This window comes from Leptonychotes weddellii, chromosome 15 (genome assembly GCF_054177405.1).
Source record: "Leptonychotes weddellii isolate Sample4059 chromosome 15, ASM5417740v2, whole genome shotgun sequence".
NCBI lineage: Eukaryota > Metazoa > Chordata > Mammalia > Carnivora > Phocidae > Leptonychotes > Leptonychotes weddellii.
In genome coordinates, this window is record NC_138383.1 from 21,019,863 (window position 1) to 21,040,682 (window position 20,820).

Sequence of the window (20,820 nt, forward strand, 5' to 3'; positions counted from 1 at the left end):
GGAACCTTCGGGGCGGGGGAGAACTCCGCGCTCCAGCAGCTATACCACCTCTCACCCCCAGCCCTAAGCCCTTATCCCCGAGCTGGAAAATGCGCTGGTAGCGCTTAACTTGCACACTTTACTCCGCGCCCCGCCTGAAATACCTTGGGCGACCGACGCACCGCGGAGGGGCCAGAATGCCGGGCCGTAGGGCCTTCGCCCCACTTACTGGTGAGCCCACGCCGCGGGGCGGGTCTATGCGCCCACTGGGCTGTGGGCCATGTCAGTCTTGGGAAATCGGGAGAGGGAGGAGGAGGCACACTCAGCCATTGGGCTCTTTCGGCTGTCAATCAAAATGACATCCGGCGACGGCCGCAGTTTCGGCTCGTTGATTGGAGAAACGTGGTCCTAGGAAGGACGCGGAGGGCGGGCTTCCGAATGAGGTGGGAGGTGGAAGGAGGGGGCGGGGAGGGAAGCGGAGGCTGGGGAGCTCTAGGCCGGCCGGCGGTGGCGGCGGCAAGGCCGGGACTCGGGCTGAGGGCCTGCTGTGGCGGCAGCGGCGGACGCCGAGCTCTGCAGCGGGTATCCGGCATATTCCTTTCCCCGACGTGGGGGGTGGTGGTGGGCGCAGCGCCGCGGGAACGAGGCTTGTGGGGTGAAGGGCGGCGGGGTGGAGCCCCGGGGCAGGAGGCTGGAGGCGGGAACGGGCGGGCGAGCGGGGTTCGCGTCGGGCCCGAGCCCGGGCCTGGGCTTGGCAGGGAGGGGCCGCGAGGCCGTGGAGAAAGCTAGCTCCGGGGTGGGTTGGACTGGGGAGGGCTGAGGGCGCGAGAAGGCGTGGTGTGAGGCCCAGGCCTGGAGCGGGGTGGGGCCATCGGGACGGAGGGCGGGGTGGGGTTTGGCTGTGAGGGTGGGTCAAGGCCGCCGAGTCGCACTTGTTCGCTGTTGCCCCAGAAGGCTAGAAGCCGAGGCGCCGACAGCGGGCATGGCGACTTGGTCCCGGCCGGACTCGGGTATCCGGGGCGGGGTGGGACCGGGCTCAGACCAGAGGCCTCTGGACTTACTCCGTCTTTAAGGGGCCTTGTCCGGTTTCTGGAACTTAATTGTCTCTTGGGAGGTTTTAGTAATAAATTGGCGTGAGAACGGGAGGGTAGTGTAAGCAGGAATTCTGAGTCGCAGTTGTGTTGACTTTAACCAAATAAGGAGTGTGTGTGTGTGTGTGTCCGTCCGTCCGTGTGTCACTCTTCCCCTTTAGGACGAAGTTGGTAGGTGGGTCACAACAGTGAAGAGGAGAGTTATGTTTTGGTCTGTGAGGTTAATGGAAGCTCAAAAGTAGAGACCAGAAACTGAAAGGCAGGTTTACTCCCTCTCCAGTTGGCTATCTAGGTTGAGAACTTGGCCTTATCCTTCTGCTTAGGCTCAGAAGGTCATATGAATGAAAATAAAACCTGCCTATTGCAAATTCTGGGTCGAATAATCCTCCTGCTTCAGTGCTCCCCGCCCCCCCCCAAGCCCTCTCAGCCCTCCTTCCCCCTTTTAATGTGAGAGATAGGAAGGGGAAATCATATTTTAAAGTTGTGAAAACATAAGGCATTATTGTTTCGTGAGGTGGTGTCCTGAACGTGTCCTCATGTCCTTTTACACCCTTCTCCCATTAATAGTTTCTCCCTTCCCTTTAAAACGGGAAAGGACAGGGATTGTAGGCAGTTTTCTCTTGAGAGATGGAGGATACAACTTTTCTTTAAGTTAGGAAATGGGCTTCTCATGCTAAAAATAGAAGCTGGGTAGTGTGTGGATGGGGTGGGGGAGGGTTGGTAAATCAGACAACATGTAAAATATTTTGGATGCCCCGGGCATTATCTGCTTATCCAAAACAAGCTACCTTTTAGGGTATTACAAATTTAGTATCCAGAAACAGGGATCCTTTGTGAGCAATATTTTCCTTTCGTAGTTGTTCTGCCTATAACAGATTTTTGGGTTTTATTTCTTTAGGAGTAAAATAATTGACTTATTTTTCAATAAAATATGAAAGTGGAATTTGAACGTCTTTCCTGCCTTCTGCCTTGATCATGGTGTGAAAATTCTGGAATCTTATCCTGTTGCTCTTGTGATTCCCATTTCAGGTTTCTCTGGAAACCCCCCTGGTAAGTGTGGAGGAGGCGGGACACTCTGACCCAAGACAAAAGGCTTGTAGCTCCAGCCAAAGAAAATAAACCTTAGGGAGAAGGAAAAAAAAAACAAAAACAAAAAACAAAACCAACCCATCAGCTGTTCCTGAGAACAGTCTGCAGTGGAAACTACAGAGAGGACAACTAATGTGAGTGAGGAAGTGACTGTATGTGGACTGTGGAGACAGTAAGTCACGTGGGCCCTGAGGGCCTGGACTGGGTTAGCAACAGTTGTACATGCTGAGGTGAGGTGCTGAGAAGGGAAAAGTGAATGTGGTCTGGAGAGTGGCCTTGGCTTCACAGGGTGTGCTTTCCTCTGAGGCCATCCGGGAGCTCAGCCCCTGTGTTCTGCCAGGGTGGGATACAGGGTTTGGCACTGAGGAGGGTAACTTGCTGGCTGGAGCAGCAGAGCAGTGGCCTTGATTTGTCTTTTGGAAGATTTAAAAACCAAAAAGCATAAACATTCTGGTCCTTCAGCAATGCTTTCTCTGAAGAAATACTTAACGGAAGGACTCCTCCAGTTCACCATTCTGCTGAGTTTGATTGGGGTGCGGGTGGACGTGGATACTTACCTGACCTCACAGCTTCCCCCACTCCGGGAGATCATTCTGGGGCCCAGTTCTGCCTATACTCAGACCCAGTTCCACAACCTGAGGAATACCTTGGATGGCTATGGTATCCACCCCAAGAGCATAGACCTGGACAATTACTTCACTGCCCGGCGGCTCCTCAGTCAGGTGAGGGCCCTGGACAGGTTCCAGGTGCCGACCACTGAGGTAAACGCCTGGCTGGTCCACCGGGATCCAGAGGGGTCTGTCTCTGGCAGCCAGCCCAGCTCAGGCCTCACCCTCGAGAGTTCCAGTGGCCTCCAGGATGTGACAGGCCCAGACAACGGGGTGCGAGAAAGCGAAACGGAGCAGGGATTCAGTGAAGATTTGGAGGATTTGGGAGCTGTAGCCCCTCCAGTCAGTGGAGACCTAACCAAAGAGGTTAGTGACCACACGTCGGGGTGGGTGAGAAGGGCTTGGGGTTTCGGGGGGGCGGGGGCTGGTTCTGGTCCTGGTCCTGAAGGGGCGAGGTCATGGTACTAACCCCTGTAAAGAACTAGAGTGGTTTAGGGGGTGGGGGTCTCAGGCATTGTTCTTTGACAGGAATGAGCTGAATTGTCTGACCAGGATTGGGGGCTGGGAGCATTTCCTTGTGTTGAACCATTGACCCACCTCTAAATGTACCGTCAGGGCAGTGGGAGGTTCCTAGAACATGCCAGCATGTTTACTGCTTGGATTTCAACATGACTGCTGGAGGCCCCGGAGTGGGGGAGGGAGTGGTGTTGTGATGGGCTTTGGTGCGGTGTGTATTTGTTGCTAAGACACAAATACTTTGTGGACTCTTGCCTTGTATCTCCCCCCACGTCAAAACACACATGCATATCCTGAAGTTCTCCTCTTTTGTGGTCGGGCCTGTTGTTGTAAGGTCCTTGATAAGTTGGCTCTCCTGGGCCTGAGCCAAGGGGTAGATTTAGATAGTTATTCTTGGCCAGAAGAGGGCCAAGGCTTCCATTCCTTGCTAAAGGCCTGCTGCAGGGAGTAGGGAGAAGAGGGCTAGGAGCTAGAAGAGAAACTGCATTCTGCTGCTTAAGTCAGCTTGCTCTGAGCTGTCAGAGATCTGTAGCTCCTGACACGTGGCTGATACACTGTTCTGGGCAGAACAGAAAGCCTTTAACAATGTGAATGGTTCCTGCTGCTCCCACCTCACCAGCATGATGATAAAACCACTTTGAGCTCTGTGTTTGGCCTGGGCTTGCCACTCAGCCTTAAGGAGCTTGAGAAAAGGCCTGTTGCACTCTCCTGGCCATTAGGAAAGGGAAGGCTAAGGCTGGATTGCACTGGGCTGGGTTTCCCAGAGCTGAGTCTTGGGGAGGGGGGGTAGGTATGTAAAAAGTTTTACAGGGGCTGCAGATCTTGGCTCTTTTTCTGCCCACCAGTCAGACCAGGTTTTGCCTCCTGTCCTGCATTTGAGCCTGTTTCTGAGCTCATTTCTTTGAATGTTAGTGGCTGTCAGAGCTTGTGGCTTTCTCTGGCCAGTGGTGTTCAACTGGGGACGATTTGGCCCGTCCAGGGGATAGATGGCCATGTCTAGAGACAGTATTGGTTGTCACAACTGGAAGAGGTGCCATTGGTGGGGAGAAGCCAGGGATGCTGCAAAACTTACTAAAAAGCACAGGACGGCCCCCGGAGGTCAGATGGATCTGGCCGCACACGTCTGTAGTGCCAGGGCTGCTCTCTGCTCAGCTGCCTCGCTGGGTCTGCTTTGAGAGAGACTAGAATTATCTGAGCATGGGAGCTGTGAGCATTCCTTACCTTACAGTGCCTCAGTTCTTAGATTCTCCCAGTGCCACTGGGAACTTTGCCTTTTTTCTGCTTCCTCTGTCCTTTTCCTTCAAATGGGCTTCAGTCTTGGCACGGTGGCCTGAAGAAGTATGTCTCCCAGCTTCCTCTTCCGTCCTTCTGCCCTGATGCAGCTCCCCAGGGGGTGGGGTGTGTAACTGGGCTTGCTCCTGGGAACTCTGCAGGTGAAGCTCCGTTCCTCTTCCTGTTGGGAGCTCTCCTGGGATGGGGTGGGAAGTTTGGATATGGTTGGATGGGTTGGGGCAGAATGGGATGAGACTTTGACGCTGCTTTCTTCCATTTCTTGGCCTTCATGAAGGTTGTGCTGTCCCTGACCCCAGGCCTTCTCTGCTCTCTTTGGGGGTTGGGGTGGGTCAGCATTAGGGCTGTAGGCTGGGTGTGGGGGAAGGGAGGATTATTACGTGTCTAGAACAACATTTCCTCAGCAACTCAGGGATAAAAATACCCAGGTCCAAAGCATGTGACAGGCACTGCTGGAGCTGGTATTCTCCCCCCCGGGTGGCAGCACGCCCCCGCTGCCAGGTCGGTTCGATGGGCAGCCCTAGCCCAGGCCCTTGTCGGGGATAGGATTCCCCTGGAGGCTGGCACTCTGCCCAGAGCAGGGGGTGGCTTGTGTACAACTCTCTCCTGGCGAGGAGCATTCTGTGACCAAGGGGAACATACTGTCCCTCACCTGACCTTAGGCTCGAGGGGTGCAGCAGTGAGGTTGGACGTTGGAACTGTGCTCCCGATTCTGTGGGTGGCGTTTTCCTGGTGGTAGAGATGTGGACCAAGGGTCCGGGGGGAGAAGCTTTTGAAGGAAGCTGGAGTGAAGAGGGAGCGTGGCGCACGTGTCCGGCTCCTTCAGGGTTGGCCTTCAGGCCCGAGGCTCCCTTCTGCCTGGGGCGAGGCCTGGCCGGCACTCCTTCCTCTCCTCTGGCCTGGGGTCCCTGGCTCTCAGCAGGCCCTGCCTCAGCTTGCGATCCTTGGGCTTCAGGACGAGCGGCCGCAGCCCTGCTGAGGAACAGGAAAACTCCTTCCACTTCCAGGGAAGAACTAGATTCCCTGAGAATCTGCGGGAGTGGTTTCTGCCCAGTCCTGAGTGGGCTGGGGAAGCAGGATGCGACAGGAGGGAGAGTGGCACCCCTTCCCCCCCCCCCCAGGGCTCTCTCACTGCGCCACCCCGGCTGGCTGACTGGGCTGGGTGGGGCTGCCCGCCCCTGGGTGCGTCTCCTTGAGGAGACGGAGGCGGCCCAGGGATGGGCTGGTTCCTTGCGGCAGCTTCTCCAGCTGCCCTGGTGCAGAGATTGGCTCCCGGCTGCAGCTAGGTAACAGGCGGTGGGAGGGGATTGGCTCCTTCCGCATCTCCAGCGGAGACTTGGGGGAGGAGATTGGCTCTCGTCGCAGCCTAGGTAACGACAGTGGGAGGGGATTGGCTCTTTCCGCAGCCCAGCTGCTGACCTGGGGGAGGGGATTGGCTCTCCGCAGCCTCAGCAGTGACCTGCGGGGTGGGAGGGGGAGGGGATTGGCTCCTTGCTGCAGCCTAGGTAACAAGTTTGGGGGGCGTGGGGAGGGGGAGAGAGGGAGGAGCGGGAGGCTAGGCCCTGGAGGGAGCTGGCTCTCCTCTGCAGCTTGAGCACGGAGCATGGGGTGGGAGTCCCATCTCACTGCAGCCTCTGCGGTGAGCTCAGGGTGGGGGCTGCCGGGTGCCTGAGTGGAACTGGGGTTGTGAGGTGGGAGGGGGCTGCTCGAGGATGGAGGAAGGGGGCTGGGCTGGGCCGCCCAGGCAGCAGCACGGGCGGGGCACCCTCCTCGGGCCCCTCGGAGCTAGCAAGGGGCCACCCTTCCAGCCTGGTGTGCTCCCTGCAAGCCAAGAGCTCCTTGCAGCCCCCTGTCCGGCTTCCCGGCACCAGCTGCCCTGGGGCTCTTCTCGCAGACCATGACCCGCCTGGACCGCAGCTCTCACAGTGGTGGGGGCCATGCCAAAGGGAGCCGGCCCCTTAACTCTTTGCTGGCTGGGCACCGGCTGGCCCAGCCCCCCTCTGCTCCTGGGTCCAGGGCTTCTGTTCAGGTTGGTGTATGTGGGGAGACTGAAGGGAGAGGTACACCTGGGAGGTCTTGGGATTTGGGAGGGTTACGGTGGGAAAGGGGTACCTGGTCAGGGCTGGGGAGGTGGGTCTCATGTAAGGATATTGCTTTCTGGAAAGCGCTTTTTTAACCTCTGAATGGAAGGCAAGAGTTCAGGGTTTCTTCAGCCACAGGGGGATGGCATGTGTAGGAAGCCCAAATGGCTCTTCTTTATTGGGGTTCTATGCTGGTGGCTCTGGGGGTGGCAGTTGGTGTAGGAACTGATCAGGAGCCACCAGGGTAGAGTGGGAAGGAGGAATTTTGGTCCCTGAGATGGCAGTTGTGGCTGAGCGGTGATGGGGCCCATGTCCTTGAGTGGGTTGACTGACGGAGCGCCAGTGAGTCCTGGGGTGTGGTGAGGAAGGGAGTGAGAGTGCTGGTGTGAGGGGACACCAGGGCCTTGGCAGGGGTGGGGTGCCCAGTGAGGATCATCTGACTGCCTGAGGCTCTCCTGGGACAGAGGCAGCCTGCTAGGATCAGCTGAGAGTGGGAATTCTGGCAGGGATGGACCTTGAGGTGAGCCTGGGCTTTGGGTGTCCGGCCTTACTCTTGGCCTCAGCCAGGGAGGGGGACCGGCTCTAGGCAGGGTTGGAGGCAGCCCGTCAGTTGCCATTGGGTGCAGCAGGTGGTTGCAAATGCAGGGATTTTCCTCTCTGGCCCACCCCACCCCTTTATGCAAATGAAATGGCACCATAGGCTGATGCAAGCCTGGCCACCACGAAGCAATTCTGCATGACAGTTCGCCCTTGCCTGGCCTGGCCAGCATCCTACAAACCCAAGTTTGAAGGGATTCTCATTCCCAGAATGAGAAGTGTCTCCTGCTTCCCCCTTCTTTCTTGTGTAGCGGTGAGGTGGCCCTGCCTTTTGGCCTGGCTGTGTATCTGGTCCTAAGCCCACAGGCTTGTATGGGGTTGATTATGCTGGTAATTTTTGCTAGCTCTTGTTTTTTTTTGTTTTTGTTTTTGTTTTTTTATTTTTTGGAAGCTGGTATCTGGAAATGGATGAATGAAGCCTTGTTGGTATGGAGGAGACAGAGGCTGGGAGAGCTGCCTCCCACTCCCAGGACTAATTGGAGTGACGCTAGGAAAGGCCCCTGGATCTGAGAGCTAAAGTCACGGTGATCTGTCTTTCAGGACATAGATCTGATTGACATCCTTTGGCGACAGGATATTGACCTGGGGGCTGGGCGTGAGATTTTTGACTATAGTCATCGCCAGAAGGAGCAGGATGTGGATAAGGACCTGCGAGATGGAGCGGAGCAGGACGACACCTGGTCAGGCGAGGGTGCAGAAGCTCTGGCGCGAAACCTGCTAGTGGATGGAGAAACTGGGGAGAGCTTCCCTGCACAGGTACCCCCACCTTTGCCCACTTCCAGAAACTTCTCCTTAGAGAAGGCCGCTTCTGTCTGTGGGATGAACCCGAATGTATCTTTTGGGTTGGGGTCTCTTAAGTCACTTGGGCTGAGGAACGGGGAGTGGATGAGCAACAGAAGCAGAGGGGCCAGGCCTTGGTAACGAACAGCACAGAGGAGGCAAAGCATCTAGCAGCTTCCTGTTTGCGTCAGGACTCTTCCACTTTCCCTCTGCTCTTTCCTGGAGGTTGGGACGCAGGGCCAGCCATCAGCCCGGGCACAGAGGGAGAGTGTGGGCCTGTAGCCCTTGCTGCCCTCCTTCAGCTTCCCCCTTGGAAAGGCTGGGGAAGAGGCTTTGGCCCGCAGGCAGCCAAGGCCCAGGTCAGTCAGACTTACGGTTGCTGTTGCCACAGGTGCCTGGTGGGGAGGACCAGACGGCCCTGTCCCTGGAAGAGTGCCTTAGGCTGCTGGAGGCCACCTGCCCCTTTGGGGAGAATGCTGAGGTGAGCAGGACTCCAGGGAGAGCCCACCGAGCCCACCAAGCCAGCAGGGCAGCCTGCACGCCGTGGGTCCCTGTGCGGCTGCCCGAGGGGCCAGCACCCGGTGTGGCCTGCTCCTGGCTGTGGGGCTGAATTCAGAGGAAGGAAGAGACAGAACCTCAGCTGGTAGTCTCTGGGAGGAATGCGATGGTGGTCTTGCCTTCCCCCCGTTAAAGCCTCTTGTGTTTTGCCCTAGTTTCCAGCAGACATTTCCAGCATAACAGAAGCAGTGCCTAGTGAGAGTGAGCCCCCAGGTCTTCAAAACCACCTCTTGTCTCCTCTCCTGACGGGGACGGAGTCGCCATTCGATTTGGAGCAGCAGTGGCAAGATCTCATGTCCATCATGGAAATGCAGGTAGGATTACCAGAGCAGGACACAGAGTTCTTGGACCGGGGGTGGGGATGGGGGTGGGGGTGTTCGCATTCAGCTGCTTTGTCCCCGCTGGGAAGAGAACGGAGCAGTTCTCTGATCCATAGGAAAGTGGGGACACTGAGAGGTCATTGTCCGGGTGTCTCCTTGGGGTAGAGGGTACAGTCAGGAGTGGGGTTTGGGTTAGAAGCCCAGGGCTAAGCCTTCTAAAACAGGACTGTCCCCTAGGTATGCCTTCTTCCTTCCCTTTAGGTAGATAATCAGTTGACCAAATGCTCCAGCTTTAGCACCGGCCATTCGTGCGGGGCGTTGGCAGCCCCGGCGCCAGCCCCCCTGCCCCTTACAGTCACCTAGTCCGCCCTTTGTTATCTTAAAGGTGAGGAAATTGAAGCTCAGAGAGGTTAAGTGATGTGCCCTTGGTCACACAGCAAAGTGGTACAGCTAGGTTTTCTCCCTGCAAGGCTGGGTGTTCCTTTCGCTGTGCCGATTTTACACTGAGGAGAGGTAGGCCGGGTTGGGTGTTTCCTTTTTTTCCTTTCCCTCCAAGGTGGGGGAGTCTGTCCAAACACAGCTGGGAACTGGTCAGCCCTGCATTGGGGTGGGGTCTACAGGGAGGACCCATCTCTGCCAGGCCTGGTAGGTCTGGTGGATCGAGCAGGGCCAGGAGTGGACCCTGGGCTCTGGATTCCAGTCTCTTGCCTTTCCACCCGCTCAGCTGTGCCTGTATTGGGTGCCTGTTGGCGGGAGCCCCCCGCCAGCCCGGGGGAGGGAGTCTGCTCAGAGTGAACGGTGACGCTCTTCTCCCCTGCCAGGCCATGGAGGTGAACACTTCAACGAGTGAGATCCTGTACAGTGCCCCTCCTGGAGACCCCCTGAGCACCAACTACAGCCTTGCCCCCAACACTCCCATCAATCAGAATGTCAGCCTGCATCAGGCGTCCCTGGGGGGCTGCAGCCAGGACTTCTCACTCTTCAGTCCTGAGGTGGAGAGCCTCCCTGTGGCCAGCAGCTCCACGCTGCTCCCGCTGGTCCCCAGCAATTCCACCAGCCTCAACTCCACCTTTGGCTCCACCAACCTGGCGGGCCTCTTCTTTCCACCCCAGCTCAACGGCTCGGCCAACGACACGGCAGGCCCTGAGCTGCCCGACCCACTGGGGGGCCTGTTAGATGAAGCCATGCTGGACGAGATCAGCCTGATGGACCTGGCCATCGAAGAGGGCTTCAACCCCATGCAGGCCTCCCAGCTTGAAGAGGAGTTTGACTCTGACTCAGGCCTCTCCTTGGACTCCAGCCATAGCCCTTCCTCTCTGAGCAGCTCCGAAGGCAGCTCTTCTTCCTCCTCGTCCTCCTCCTCGTCCTCCTCCTCGTCGTCCTCTTCCTCTGCTTCCTCTTCAGCTTCTTCCTCCTTTTCTGAGGAAGGTGCTGTTGGCTACAGCTCTGACTCTGAGACCCTGGATCTGGAAGAGGCCGAGGGCGCTGTGGGTTACCAGCCCGAGTATTCCAAGTTCTGCCGCATGAGCTACCAGGATCCGTCCCAGCTCTCCTGCCTGCCCTACTTAGAGCACGTGGGCCACAACCACACATACAACATGGCGCCCAGTGCCCTCGACTCTGCTGACCTGCCACCGCCCAGCGCCCTCAAGAAAGGCAGCAAGGAGAAGCAGGCCGACTTCCTAGACAAGCAGATGAGCCGGGATGAGCATCGAGCCCGAGCCATGAAGATCCCCTTCACCAATGACAAAATCATCAACCTGCCAGTGGAGGAGTTCAACGAGCTGCTGTCCAAGTACCAGCTGAGCGAGGCCCAGCTGAGCCTCATCCGCGACATCCGGCGCCGGGGCAAGAACAAGATGGCGGCGCAGAACTGCCGCAAGCGCAAGCTGGACACCATCCTGAACCTGGAGCGGGACGTGGAGGACCTGCAGCGCGATAAAGCCCGGCTGCTGCGGGAGAAGGTGGAGTTCCTCCGGTCCCTGCGGCAGATGAAGCAGAAGGTCCAGAGCCTGTACCAGGAGGTGTTTGGGCGGCTGCGGGATGAGAACGGGCGACCCTACTCGCCCAGTCAGTACGCACTCCAGTATGCCGGCGATGGTAGTGTCCTCCTCATCCCCCGCACCCTGGCCGACCAGCAGGTCCGGCGGCAGGAGAGGAAGCCAAAGGACCGAAGAAAGTGAGCCTGGGGAGGAAAGGGGGGTTGACGCTCACCGGGATGGAAACTGGAGAAGGGCTGGGCCTGGACCTGGACCTACAGTGGGGACTTGAATGCCTTCTTATCCAATAGAGCTTCTCCGATGGGATGAACTGCGGGTCAGTGGACAGGAAGAGGAGGGCGCAGGCACTGTCTGGCTCAGCTTCCCCCCGTGGGGGGGGTGGCGGAAGCAGCCAGACCGTTTGGGTGGACAGGGTCCTCACCCCTACTGTTTCCTCTGAGAGAAGGGGTGGTGCTGGCATTGCTGGAGGCCGACCAAGGGTAAAGAGGGGGGATCTTGTGAGAGGAAAGTCGTAGAAAGTCTCATTCCTGGAAGCAAGTAAGGAACGAAGGAAGGAAGGAAGGAAGGAAGGAAGAGGGATAAAAAAAACCCAAAAAAATCAAAGCGGGAAGAAAATCAAAGGGCAGGTTAAGGTTGGCTCTGGCCAGGATACCAGGCGGCAGGTTTTAGGTGGGACTAGGCCCTAGGCACGAGTAAACCCCACTTCACCCCAGGGGAGGGTGGAACACGAGGTGGGATCTGGGAGGGGCTTTGTGGGTCTTTCAGCTCCTGCCCTGTGGCAGCCCTGAGAGGGGAGCTCTTGGATGTGTCCTGTGATGTTCTCCTTCGGACGGGAGCCACTGGGACCCGACACTGGCTTGGGGGGTTAGGGTCAAAAAAGGAGAGGGGACAGGAAAGGGTCACGAGGCCCCTGTGCCGTGTTGCAGCAGCCCCAACACCAAGCATGTCCCTCACTGCCCGGCCACTCCATCTCTCTCTGTGCCCGGTCCCCACCCCCCCAGCTGAGGTCCCCACGTTTCCATCAGAGTCTGCATGCGAATGCTGTTCTCTTCCCGCCCCGTGTGCCCCCGCCCCTCCCCTCCCCGCTGCCTGAGCTCTGCTGCAGCTGGGGTGCCGGCTGCGCCCCCAGTGCTGAGCCTGCAGCCTCGGGGGGCTGCTCTGAGGCAGGGCGTGTGGAGAAGCCAGGCAGTATTCAGCACAACACTGGGGAGTGACCCTTCCCTCAGGCCTCCCCTGCCAACCACTGGGCATGTCACTGGAGGACAAAACCACAAAACCCAGCAACAAAAACAAACTAGTCCTTTTAGAATTTCTTGCGCTTTGATTTTTTTAGGGCTTGAGCCCTGTTTCACTTATAGGGTCTAGAATGCTTGTGTTGAGTAAAAAGGAGATACCCCAATATTCAAAGCTGCTAAATGTTCTCTTTGCCATAAAGACTCCGTGTAACTGTGTGAACACTTGGGATTTTTCTCCTCTGTCCCGAGGTCTGTCTTTGCCTTTTTTTTTCTTTTTTTTTTTTTGAGGGGGGGGTTTCTTTCTAGGAGAATGAGAAGTGCATGTAATGAGGGCTTGAGAGCACCTACCCCCCCGGGCTCTCGGCCACAGGCTGCTTCTCTACACCCCCAGTTTAGCAAAGGCCCCAGGCAGGAGGACTGCCTGGGGGAGGCAGAGAGGGGAGCGCCAAGGTGGCCAGATGGTTCCAGGACCACAGTGTCTTTATTTTTAACTCTTTGCCACTGCTGCCCCCACCCCTGCCTGGCTCCGGAGTATAGTCAGCCCAGACTAGCAGGGGTGAGTTGTGGGGAGAGAAGGACCGATTCTCCTCCCCACTGGGGGGCGTTCTGACTGAGCAGTAGGGATAGAAGGCACGAGCCTGGGAAGTGCTTTTATAAATTATTTTCCTTGTAGATTTTATTTTTAATTTATCTCTGACCTGCCAGGGAGAGGAGAGAGAAAGAGAGATGCTGTGAGCACATGACAAAATAAAATAAAATAAAATGGATGATTCATTCTCAAGTGCAGTTTTTCCCTACTTTTAATTTGAGTAAAAGACCCCAGGAGGGGAGGACTGGCCATCGTGTGGCTAAGCCAGAGCTCACTTGGGAAGGTGGATGGAGAAAGGGGAGGTTGACAGTGAGGAATTTAGAAAGACAAAAGTCTTAAGTACCGTATTAAACCGTCCAAGCAGGTGTGGGTACCTCTTCACAGGGTTCGCTAGTTGAATCCTCAGAGGAAGGATTCAGAATCCTTTTTGGCCTTTCTCATAGGACTGGGCTAGGTGGAGGTGCTGGCCCTTGGCCCAGCTCCTTGTCTGTGCACCTCTGAGAGAGTGCATTTTTTTTTTTTTTAAGATTTTATTTATTTATTTGACAGAGAGAGACACAGCGAGAGGGAGAACACAAGCAGGGGGAGTGGGAGAGGGAGAAGCAGGCTTCTGGTCGAGCAGGGAGCCCGATGCGGGGCTCGATCCCAGGACCCTGGGATCACGACCCGAGCCGAAGGCAGACGCTTAACGACTGAGCCACCCAGGCGCCCTGAGAGAGTGCATTTTTCATCTTGAGCATGCTGTCCTTTCTCCGGTGGCCCCACATGCCAAAGGGCTGCAGAGCATCGGAGAGTAAGCCCGAGCAGTGACCGGGACTAGAAACCCGAGAAATCCACGAGACTGACACATGCCCGGTACTCGAGAGTGAGAGCAGGGCCGCAGAACTAGAGAAGCAAGAAGCCAGACTCCGGGGCTTAAGGCCTCAGAAAGCCTCCCAGCTGAGGTGAACAGAATCTGTTCTCCCTCCAAAAACCTGCTTTAATATCAAGCCTACGAAGAGCTGGATGCTTCCAGGTGCTGGGTGCTTGCTGGCGCCGCCACCACAGGCTGGGGTAGGTGTCTAGCAAATGCTAAGGAATGAATGCTCACCTGGCAGCCTGTGAAATGACTGGACGAGGTTTAGGACCAGCAGCAGTTGATCCCCACGATGGAACCTCCCGTGTTACCACTGTGTGACCTGGCTTAGCCCCATAGTCCTTTCATGGTGCTACTGGAGTACCCCAAGGGATGGAATAGAATTCATAACATCAATTTATTTGTTTCAGTTTACACTTTTTTTTTTTTAACCCCCATCTAGTTGGAAAGTGTCATCAGATGAGCTCTTTCCTAATTAGGAATTAGCTATGTCCGGAAGCCAGATAAAAGCAAGATTCTTGAAAAACGAGTAAGACTAAAAATTAAGTTTGAAAAACTTTAATTCATGCTGATAAAAAATACAAATATATAGAAGAATAAATTGTGACAGGTAGAAGTCATGTTTTTGTATCCCGTCTAGAAATATGTGTATGTATTTTTAAGTACACAATTAGGCTGTAACTTTAATCTTGCTTTGCAATTTTAACCTAACATATTTAAATGTTTTTTAAGAGTAAAAAAAAAATCCTCCCTCACCCTGTTAGTGCTGCCCCTGCTCTGAGAAAGTACATTTTTGTCACCCCTCCCCCATGCCCCCTTATGGAGAGACGTACAGTTGTGTCTAGGATCCCGCTGATTAGCTGGGGCTTTGGGCCAAGTTGGTCAGCACTGGCTGTGGGGTTGACCTCTTTTTGCTGCTGGCAGGTGGAGTGGGTGCTCCAGCTTCAAGGCTTTTTCTGGCAGGAAGAAGATCCGAGGACTCGAGTAAAGCCCGTCAAAGAGCTGCTACACCTCAGACAAGTGAGAAGAGGTCCTAGACTCAGCAGGGAGATGAGCAGGCCTCAGGCTTAACTGAGCACCAGACTTCAAGGTGACCTGCTTGGGTGGGGGCGGAAGCCTGGCTTTGTCTTGACTTCAGCAGCAGTAGGCTCCCTTCAAGCCGATTTCTCCCCACGTCCTAATTCACATTAGCATTTGGAAGTAGACCCCTTGTTTCAAACTCTGCCCTGCACAGATCTCACCAGTGAGGCTGGGCTCATTATTTCAGTGTCAATAAAAATAGAAGAAATCCCGAACTAAGGGGAAATGTAGTGAGCTTGAGAATGCTCAGTGTCACCAAGACCTGGCCTCTAATGGCGGACTCCAGCCCCGACCAGGGAAAGCTGAACAGCAGTCAGCCAGCGAATGGGGAGTACTTTCCATGGAGCCCTGCGTTCCTCAGGCAGTCCTCGGCCCTCTTACAACCCCCAGCTAGGCCAGACTTTGCTGCTTCTCAGGTTTGTTTGGCAAAAGCTGGAAAAACAAGTGCCTCGTAGAAAAAAAATAACATCCCCACCACCTTCACGTCTCCTGCCTCACCCAGGAGGCACTGACCTAGACCTACAGCTTCAGCTCCAACTAACTTGTTTTATGGCGCTACCAGCAAGAAGTCCATTTCATTATTGACGCTATCCACGGACAATCACAGGCACCAGATTGGTGGCTGCCTCTCTGGGAGTCATTTTCCCAACCAAGTGTAGAAATGGTCTAGCAAAACCCACGTGCTTCATTATCATGAGTGGTTAAGCCTTGTTATCACTGCTCCATCTGGGACATGAAAGGGACTCAGAGACCTTCAATTTGTCATTCTGTCAGCCTAACAAGAACCTTTCACCTTTCACTTTTCCCACAGAGGCCAGCCATCCTCCTTGCCTCTAGTTCTGAACTTCGTAGTGCAGAAGGAACGTGTGGGGGAACTTGGTATATACATGGAACTTAGCACATGATTTGAGTTCTACTCCTTGTTCTGTCAAGGACTTTTGAAAGTTCATGTCAGCCTCAATTAGTTGAGACACAGAATCCAGTGCACAGATTGTCTGGAGGAGTTTGGGATCCCACTAAAGAGGTGTGTTCTTAAAGCTGGTTCTTTTCCAGTCTTAACTGCAGAATGGATAGGCTGCATAGTATTTGTTACTTAATTCCAGATGCCATCTCAACCAAGGAAACAAAACCTAGTTTATACTTGGGGGAGGCAGGGAAAAGGCTAAGGAGTTGGTGCTCTGCCTTTTGTTTTAAACACGAATTTAATCAGGCTAATTCAGTTGTCTTAAACCTTCCAGTTCTCAGCTAGGGGCTGAAGCAGTAATTTAAACAATGAGCCAGTGCCCCACAGCTGGGCCCCAAAGTTGCCCAGTCTGACCTGAGGCTATGCAAACAATAAATGGCAGGATTGGTCAAAGTCAACTAGGATTTAAAAATCCTTATGGGGGGGCGCCTGGGTGGCTCAGTTGGTTAAGCGACTGCCTTCGGCTCAGGTCATGATCCTGGAGTCCCGGGATCGAGTCCCACATTGGGCTCCCTGCTTGGCGGGGAGTCTGCTTCTCCCTCTGACCTTCTCCCCTCTCTCATAAATAAAAAAATCTTAAAAAAAAAAAAATCCTTGTGGGGTAAACAGTGGCTCTGGTATTACCACAAACCACCAAGGTTACAATGCAGATCCAGATACGCTATTGAGTATTTTAACACAAGCTGTTTAATGTAAGCAACAACTACAGAACCAAATCATCAGTATATATCGTAAACATGTTTCAGCCTTGCCTCATAGTCCTGCTGCCTCACTGGCCTAAGGCTGGGGGGGTGGGGGGTGGGGGGGGGGGAAAGCCTTAGCAAACAGAATACTTGCTCTACCTGCCCCCCATACAGCAGGACCAATTATGTTTTTCATCCCAGTGCAAGATGGTTTTATTTTGGATTTCATTTGCTTTCAATATTCAGCCATTTATTCAGTGGGAAGCTCCCAAGGCCAAGGTCAATTAAAAGTCATCCACAGAAGAGAGCTGAGCAACTGTGAACACATTAGTTAGAAGAGCAGTAACTTCTAAAGAAAACCTCAATGCTGGACAGTCAAACCAACGTGATACGCAGATCACAGATTGAGGATTGTCCCCGGAATCTTTAAGCTCCACCATCACCAAGCTTCCTTAGCCACACACCACAACACCCAGATGCGTCTGCGCAGATTGGTTCCTACTGCTGAAAAGCAAGATGAAGCCGAGATGCCTTCCTTTACTAAAGCTGAATGCTGGCCTGGTAGTGATATTTGTATTTCAGTTGTATGCTAGAGGAGGGGAAACATTGAGCCTGGACTTAGTTCAGTCCTATCAGCTCTAAATTTTAAACAAGATCTTTTTATCCTCACAAACGACCCAACTTGTAAACCAGATTAATACTAGTATCACAGAAACTGATCAGGTTAATTTGATCTCAAACAGAACCCGGGTCCATTCATAGTTTAGTATCTGGAGCCACTGTAGAAAATTTGGATTTCAGAGTTCCAGTTCCACCAAATTATTTTGGAGTAGCAGTTTCCTCTCATTTTCCCTTACTCTGTGATGGAAATAGTGACTAGAACACATTCCACTGTCACAGGCCATAAAGATGTCCTGAGCATACACGGCCAAACACCAAATGGCCATGTTAAAATGAAATTGAGCTGAGTTGGAATGAGTTCTAGAATATAAGATTGTATCTGAAAATAAATACTTAAAAACTCAACTATTAAAAATAGTTGTCCAAACTTTCAAATCACACTGAAAAGCAGAAATAATTATTCCTGAGCACTGTCGGCTGACAGATTGCCTCTGTGGTCATTTACTGTACTAACTTGAAACTCAACTGAAGACAGTGGAGGACACCTCAGATGGTGACTGGTCCCCAGATTAGTAAGCTCTTCTTCTGAAATATCAACTAAGGTGATCCCCTCTCCTCTTCAACTCCCGGCTGAGGAGTCTCCGATGACGCAGCTCCACAGACGCCATCCAGCTCGCCTTTGTGCTGCCTGAAGAAATGCTCTCCGAATACCTTCTAAGACAGATGGAAGCTTTGTTGTGCCTCTGTGTAGCTTTTATTTCCAACATTTCTGCATGCATCTGTGGCCTCAACAAGCACTTGAGAAAATTTTATACCGAAACCCTTCATCTAGACACGTGACAGTTGGCTTTCAAACATAACAAAATTGTGAAAATCTATCCTCACTTCAATTTTCATGCATGCATTATCAATTTCAGCATCTTCCCGGGGGGAAGAATGAGAGGGTTTTACAAGGGTTCAGGAATGCCAGAAATGGCAATTAAGTAGGTTCCAAAGGTTAAGACAAAAGCTTAATAGCACTCCATTCTGGACACACACCAAGGCTGAAGGCTAATTTCAGTGCATCTAATGAGGCAGAACAGAACCAGAACGTCTCTGCCCACCACACCCCAACTCATTCAACTAGCAGCTCTGCTGCCAACCCCAGGACACACCCAGACCTCCACGCAGAAAGGCTTCCTCCCAGGCTCCGCTTTACCTCATCTCCCTAAACTCCTAGGAGGCTCTTTTTTTTTTCTTTTTTTAAGATTTTGTTTTTAGGTAATCTCCACACCCAACGTAGGGCTCGAACTCACAACCCTGAGATCAAGAATTGCATGCTCTACTGACTGAGCCAGCCAGATGCCCCAAAGAGGCTTTTTTTTTTTTTTAAAGATTTTATTTATTTATTTGACAGAGAGAGACATAGCGAGAGAGGGAACACAAGCAAGGGGAATCGGAGAGGGAGCAAGCAGGCTTCCCGCTGAGCAGGGAGCCCGATGCGGGGCTTGATCCCAGGACCCTGGGATCATGACCTGAGCCGAAGGCAGACGCTTAACGACTGAGCCACCCAGGCGCCCCCCAAAGAGGCTTTTTGAAAAAAATATTTATGCATCAGTTTATTTGGAGCAAATGCTTTGTACTATTGAGTAGAGCTGATTTGATCTCAGTGGAAATCCCATTTTCCCTTTTAATAACAAGAACCTAGTTCCATTTTGGCTCTCGAATTACAGGCAGAAAATGATGTTAAGAAAGTGGGTAACATTTTAACTCAGTGATCAAACACGAGGCCAATTCCTGAAAATTTTAGAGTTGACTATTTAGCTAAGGTGACACAAGTCTACAAAATACATGAGCCAAGGGGCGCCTAGGTGGCTCAGTAGTTAAGCTTTTGCCTTTGGCTCAGGTCATGGTCCCAGGGTCCTGGGATCGAGCCCCGCGTCGGGCTTCCTGCTCCCACTCCCCTTGCTTGTGTTCCCTCTCTGGCTGTCTCTCTGTCAAAGAAATAAATAAAATCTTAAAAAAAAAAAAATATACATGAGCCACGAACTAAACCTAACTCAAAACCCATGTTTCCAAACATATCATAGTCTGAAAGTGCAAGCAGGTCAGAGTGCTAAATAAACTTTGAGCAACATGAAGACAATGATGTGACAAGCTTTACAATCTCTGGAGTAATTATAAATGTTCAATAAATATTTACTAAATAAATAATGATGAAACCACTCAAAGATTCAGGCCAGACATTAGATTTTCAAGCCTACAGGGTTCAAGAAATTAAACCATCAAACTGTGGAAGCTGTTTCCTTATAGGCTGAACCTATAAGGTAATGAAAGTCAGGGAGGGTTTTTGGTAATGCTTAATCAAGACAGAAATCAAAGATTATAAATCTATAGTTTTATTAAGACAAAAACTGACAATGTGGTATGAAGTTTACATTTAAACAAAGTTTCCACAGAAACCTAACACATGCCTAAAAAGATTTTACAATGGAGTTCTACAATGCAGGTCTAGACGATGTCAAGAACTGATGGATCTCATGATTCAAGACAGCATTTTGGGTATTAGTTAATTCTTAGGATTAAAAAAATGTTTTGTTTTGTGTTTTAAAGTGAACCACTGCCCCAGTATGAAAGTTTAATCTTCTCCTGAGACCAGGGCTTTTGAAATCCATCCACTCTTGAAGTGATTCAGTGAACTTGTGCTGTCAGTGACTGAACCCTGCCACCAATGATTGATTTCAGAGTTCAAAGTTCAAATAACAGGCTCCAAGAGTTTTCCACCCTAAGAGCAGGGGCCTTTGTCTTTCTCTACTCGCCCACTTTCTATACTACCCTCTTCCCCTCCCCAAATACCTCAGCCAGTGGCGTGGATGGACAAGCTGATGTTTAAAACTTCATATTGGAAAAGAAAGGGTCTTCTTAACAATTTCAAGAATTAGCACCTCTAAGACAGAACAATCTGCCTATGTATACACTCCAATAAGACTTCCTCTTCAACCAGTTTCCATCCCCAAAATGGCAGCTTTGGTAACTTATTAACTGGCTTAGTCCTTTGTTGGGAACAGCATTAAGCTCAGGCAGGGAACACCTGGGCTTATAAGTTTCGGGCATTCACAGCTTTTAAACAGTCTCTCACAGTCCTCATTTAGGTTGCCAATGACATTTTTTTGAAAAGATAAAATATCCTGGACACAGAACCGAATCACCACAAGTTTGTTCTTTCCATTGTTTCACCATTTTCTCAATCAGGCCCCAAATTTTAACAAAAATGATCCTACCCATCTCTGTTCCTTCCCTCCCCCAACCCTCCCACCCCCAAATGATACACCAGTAATAGCCAAAAACTACACACATGCTACGCTGTAAAAATGCAGAGTTAACACTATTGGGAAGAAGGCTGTGGGTTGTGGAGATGCGCTTTGAAGATCTACAGTATCTTTTGCTCTCCCACACACCCATTCTGCAAGTTCTGTCCTTCATGGAAGGCCCTTTGCCTTTCTCAGCAAAGTACAGAATGGGTTGCCTTGCAACACTTCTCTTCCTTCCCCTCCACTGGGATGGGTGTGCCAACTACACAGCATGGAAAGGCTTTAAAGCACTTGGGCTGCTGTAGGGCACAGAAACGATACTGACTCTTCAAAGGACATCTTCTCAAGCCACCTCTATGGTGTCAAGACAAGTAGAACTCCTTCCCTCCCCACTTGAAACCCACAGTCAGATGTGACAGGGGCAGGTACTCAGGAGAGTTAATTCTTGTCATCTTTTTTGTCATCATCCTCCGAGGGGTAAGAATGCCACGTCAGCCTTTCCTCATAGAAGGATATGACCACCTGTGGGCACTTGACATTGGCTTCCTTGGCAGGGACTAGGTCAGCCTCATCAGAATTCTTCCTGCAGAACA

The 20,820-nt window shown here is 52.6% G+C and overlaps 2 protein-coding genes across 12 annotated transcripts in view; one reads left to right on the forward strand and one right to left on the reverse strand.

Annotated features, from left to right (window-relative positions):
• NFE2L1 (NFE2 like bZIP transcription factor 1) lies at positions 1-20,239 on the forward strand. Of its 11 annotated transcripts, none has more exons than XM_081805136.1 (7): positions 1-210; positions 2,100-3,133; positions 7,792-8,007; positions 8,423-8,512; positions 8,745-8,903; positions 9,731-11,088; positions 14,514-20,239. In XM_081805136.1, exons 2-7 carry the CDS (start codon positions 2,624-2,626, stop codon positions 14,575-14,577), a joined length of 2,397 nt encoding a protein of 798 aa, XP_081661262.1. In that variant the 5' UTR covers positions 1-210; positions 2,100-2,623; the 3' UTR covers positions 14,578-20,239. The 11 variants fall into 11 exon arrangements, with proteins under 11 accessions (XP_081661262.1, XP_081661260.1, XP_081661261.1 ...); XM_081805134.1 differs by lacking the exon at positions 1-210 and adding an exon at positions 429-561; XM_081805135.1 differs by lacking the exon at positions 1-210 and adding an exon at positions 437-568.
• Positions 19,300-20,820, reverse strand: part of CBX1 (chromobox 1) — a 19,533-nt gene continuing 18,012 nt past the window's right edge. Inside the window, exon 5 of the mRNA XM_081805148.1 lies at positions 19,300-20,810. Coding sequence (XP_081661274.1) covers positions 20,666-20,810 — 145 coding nt within the window. The 3' untranslated portion in view covers positions 19,300-20,665. The remainder of the gene's footprint in view (positions 20,811-20,820) is intronic.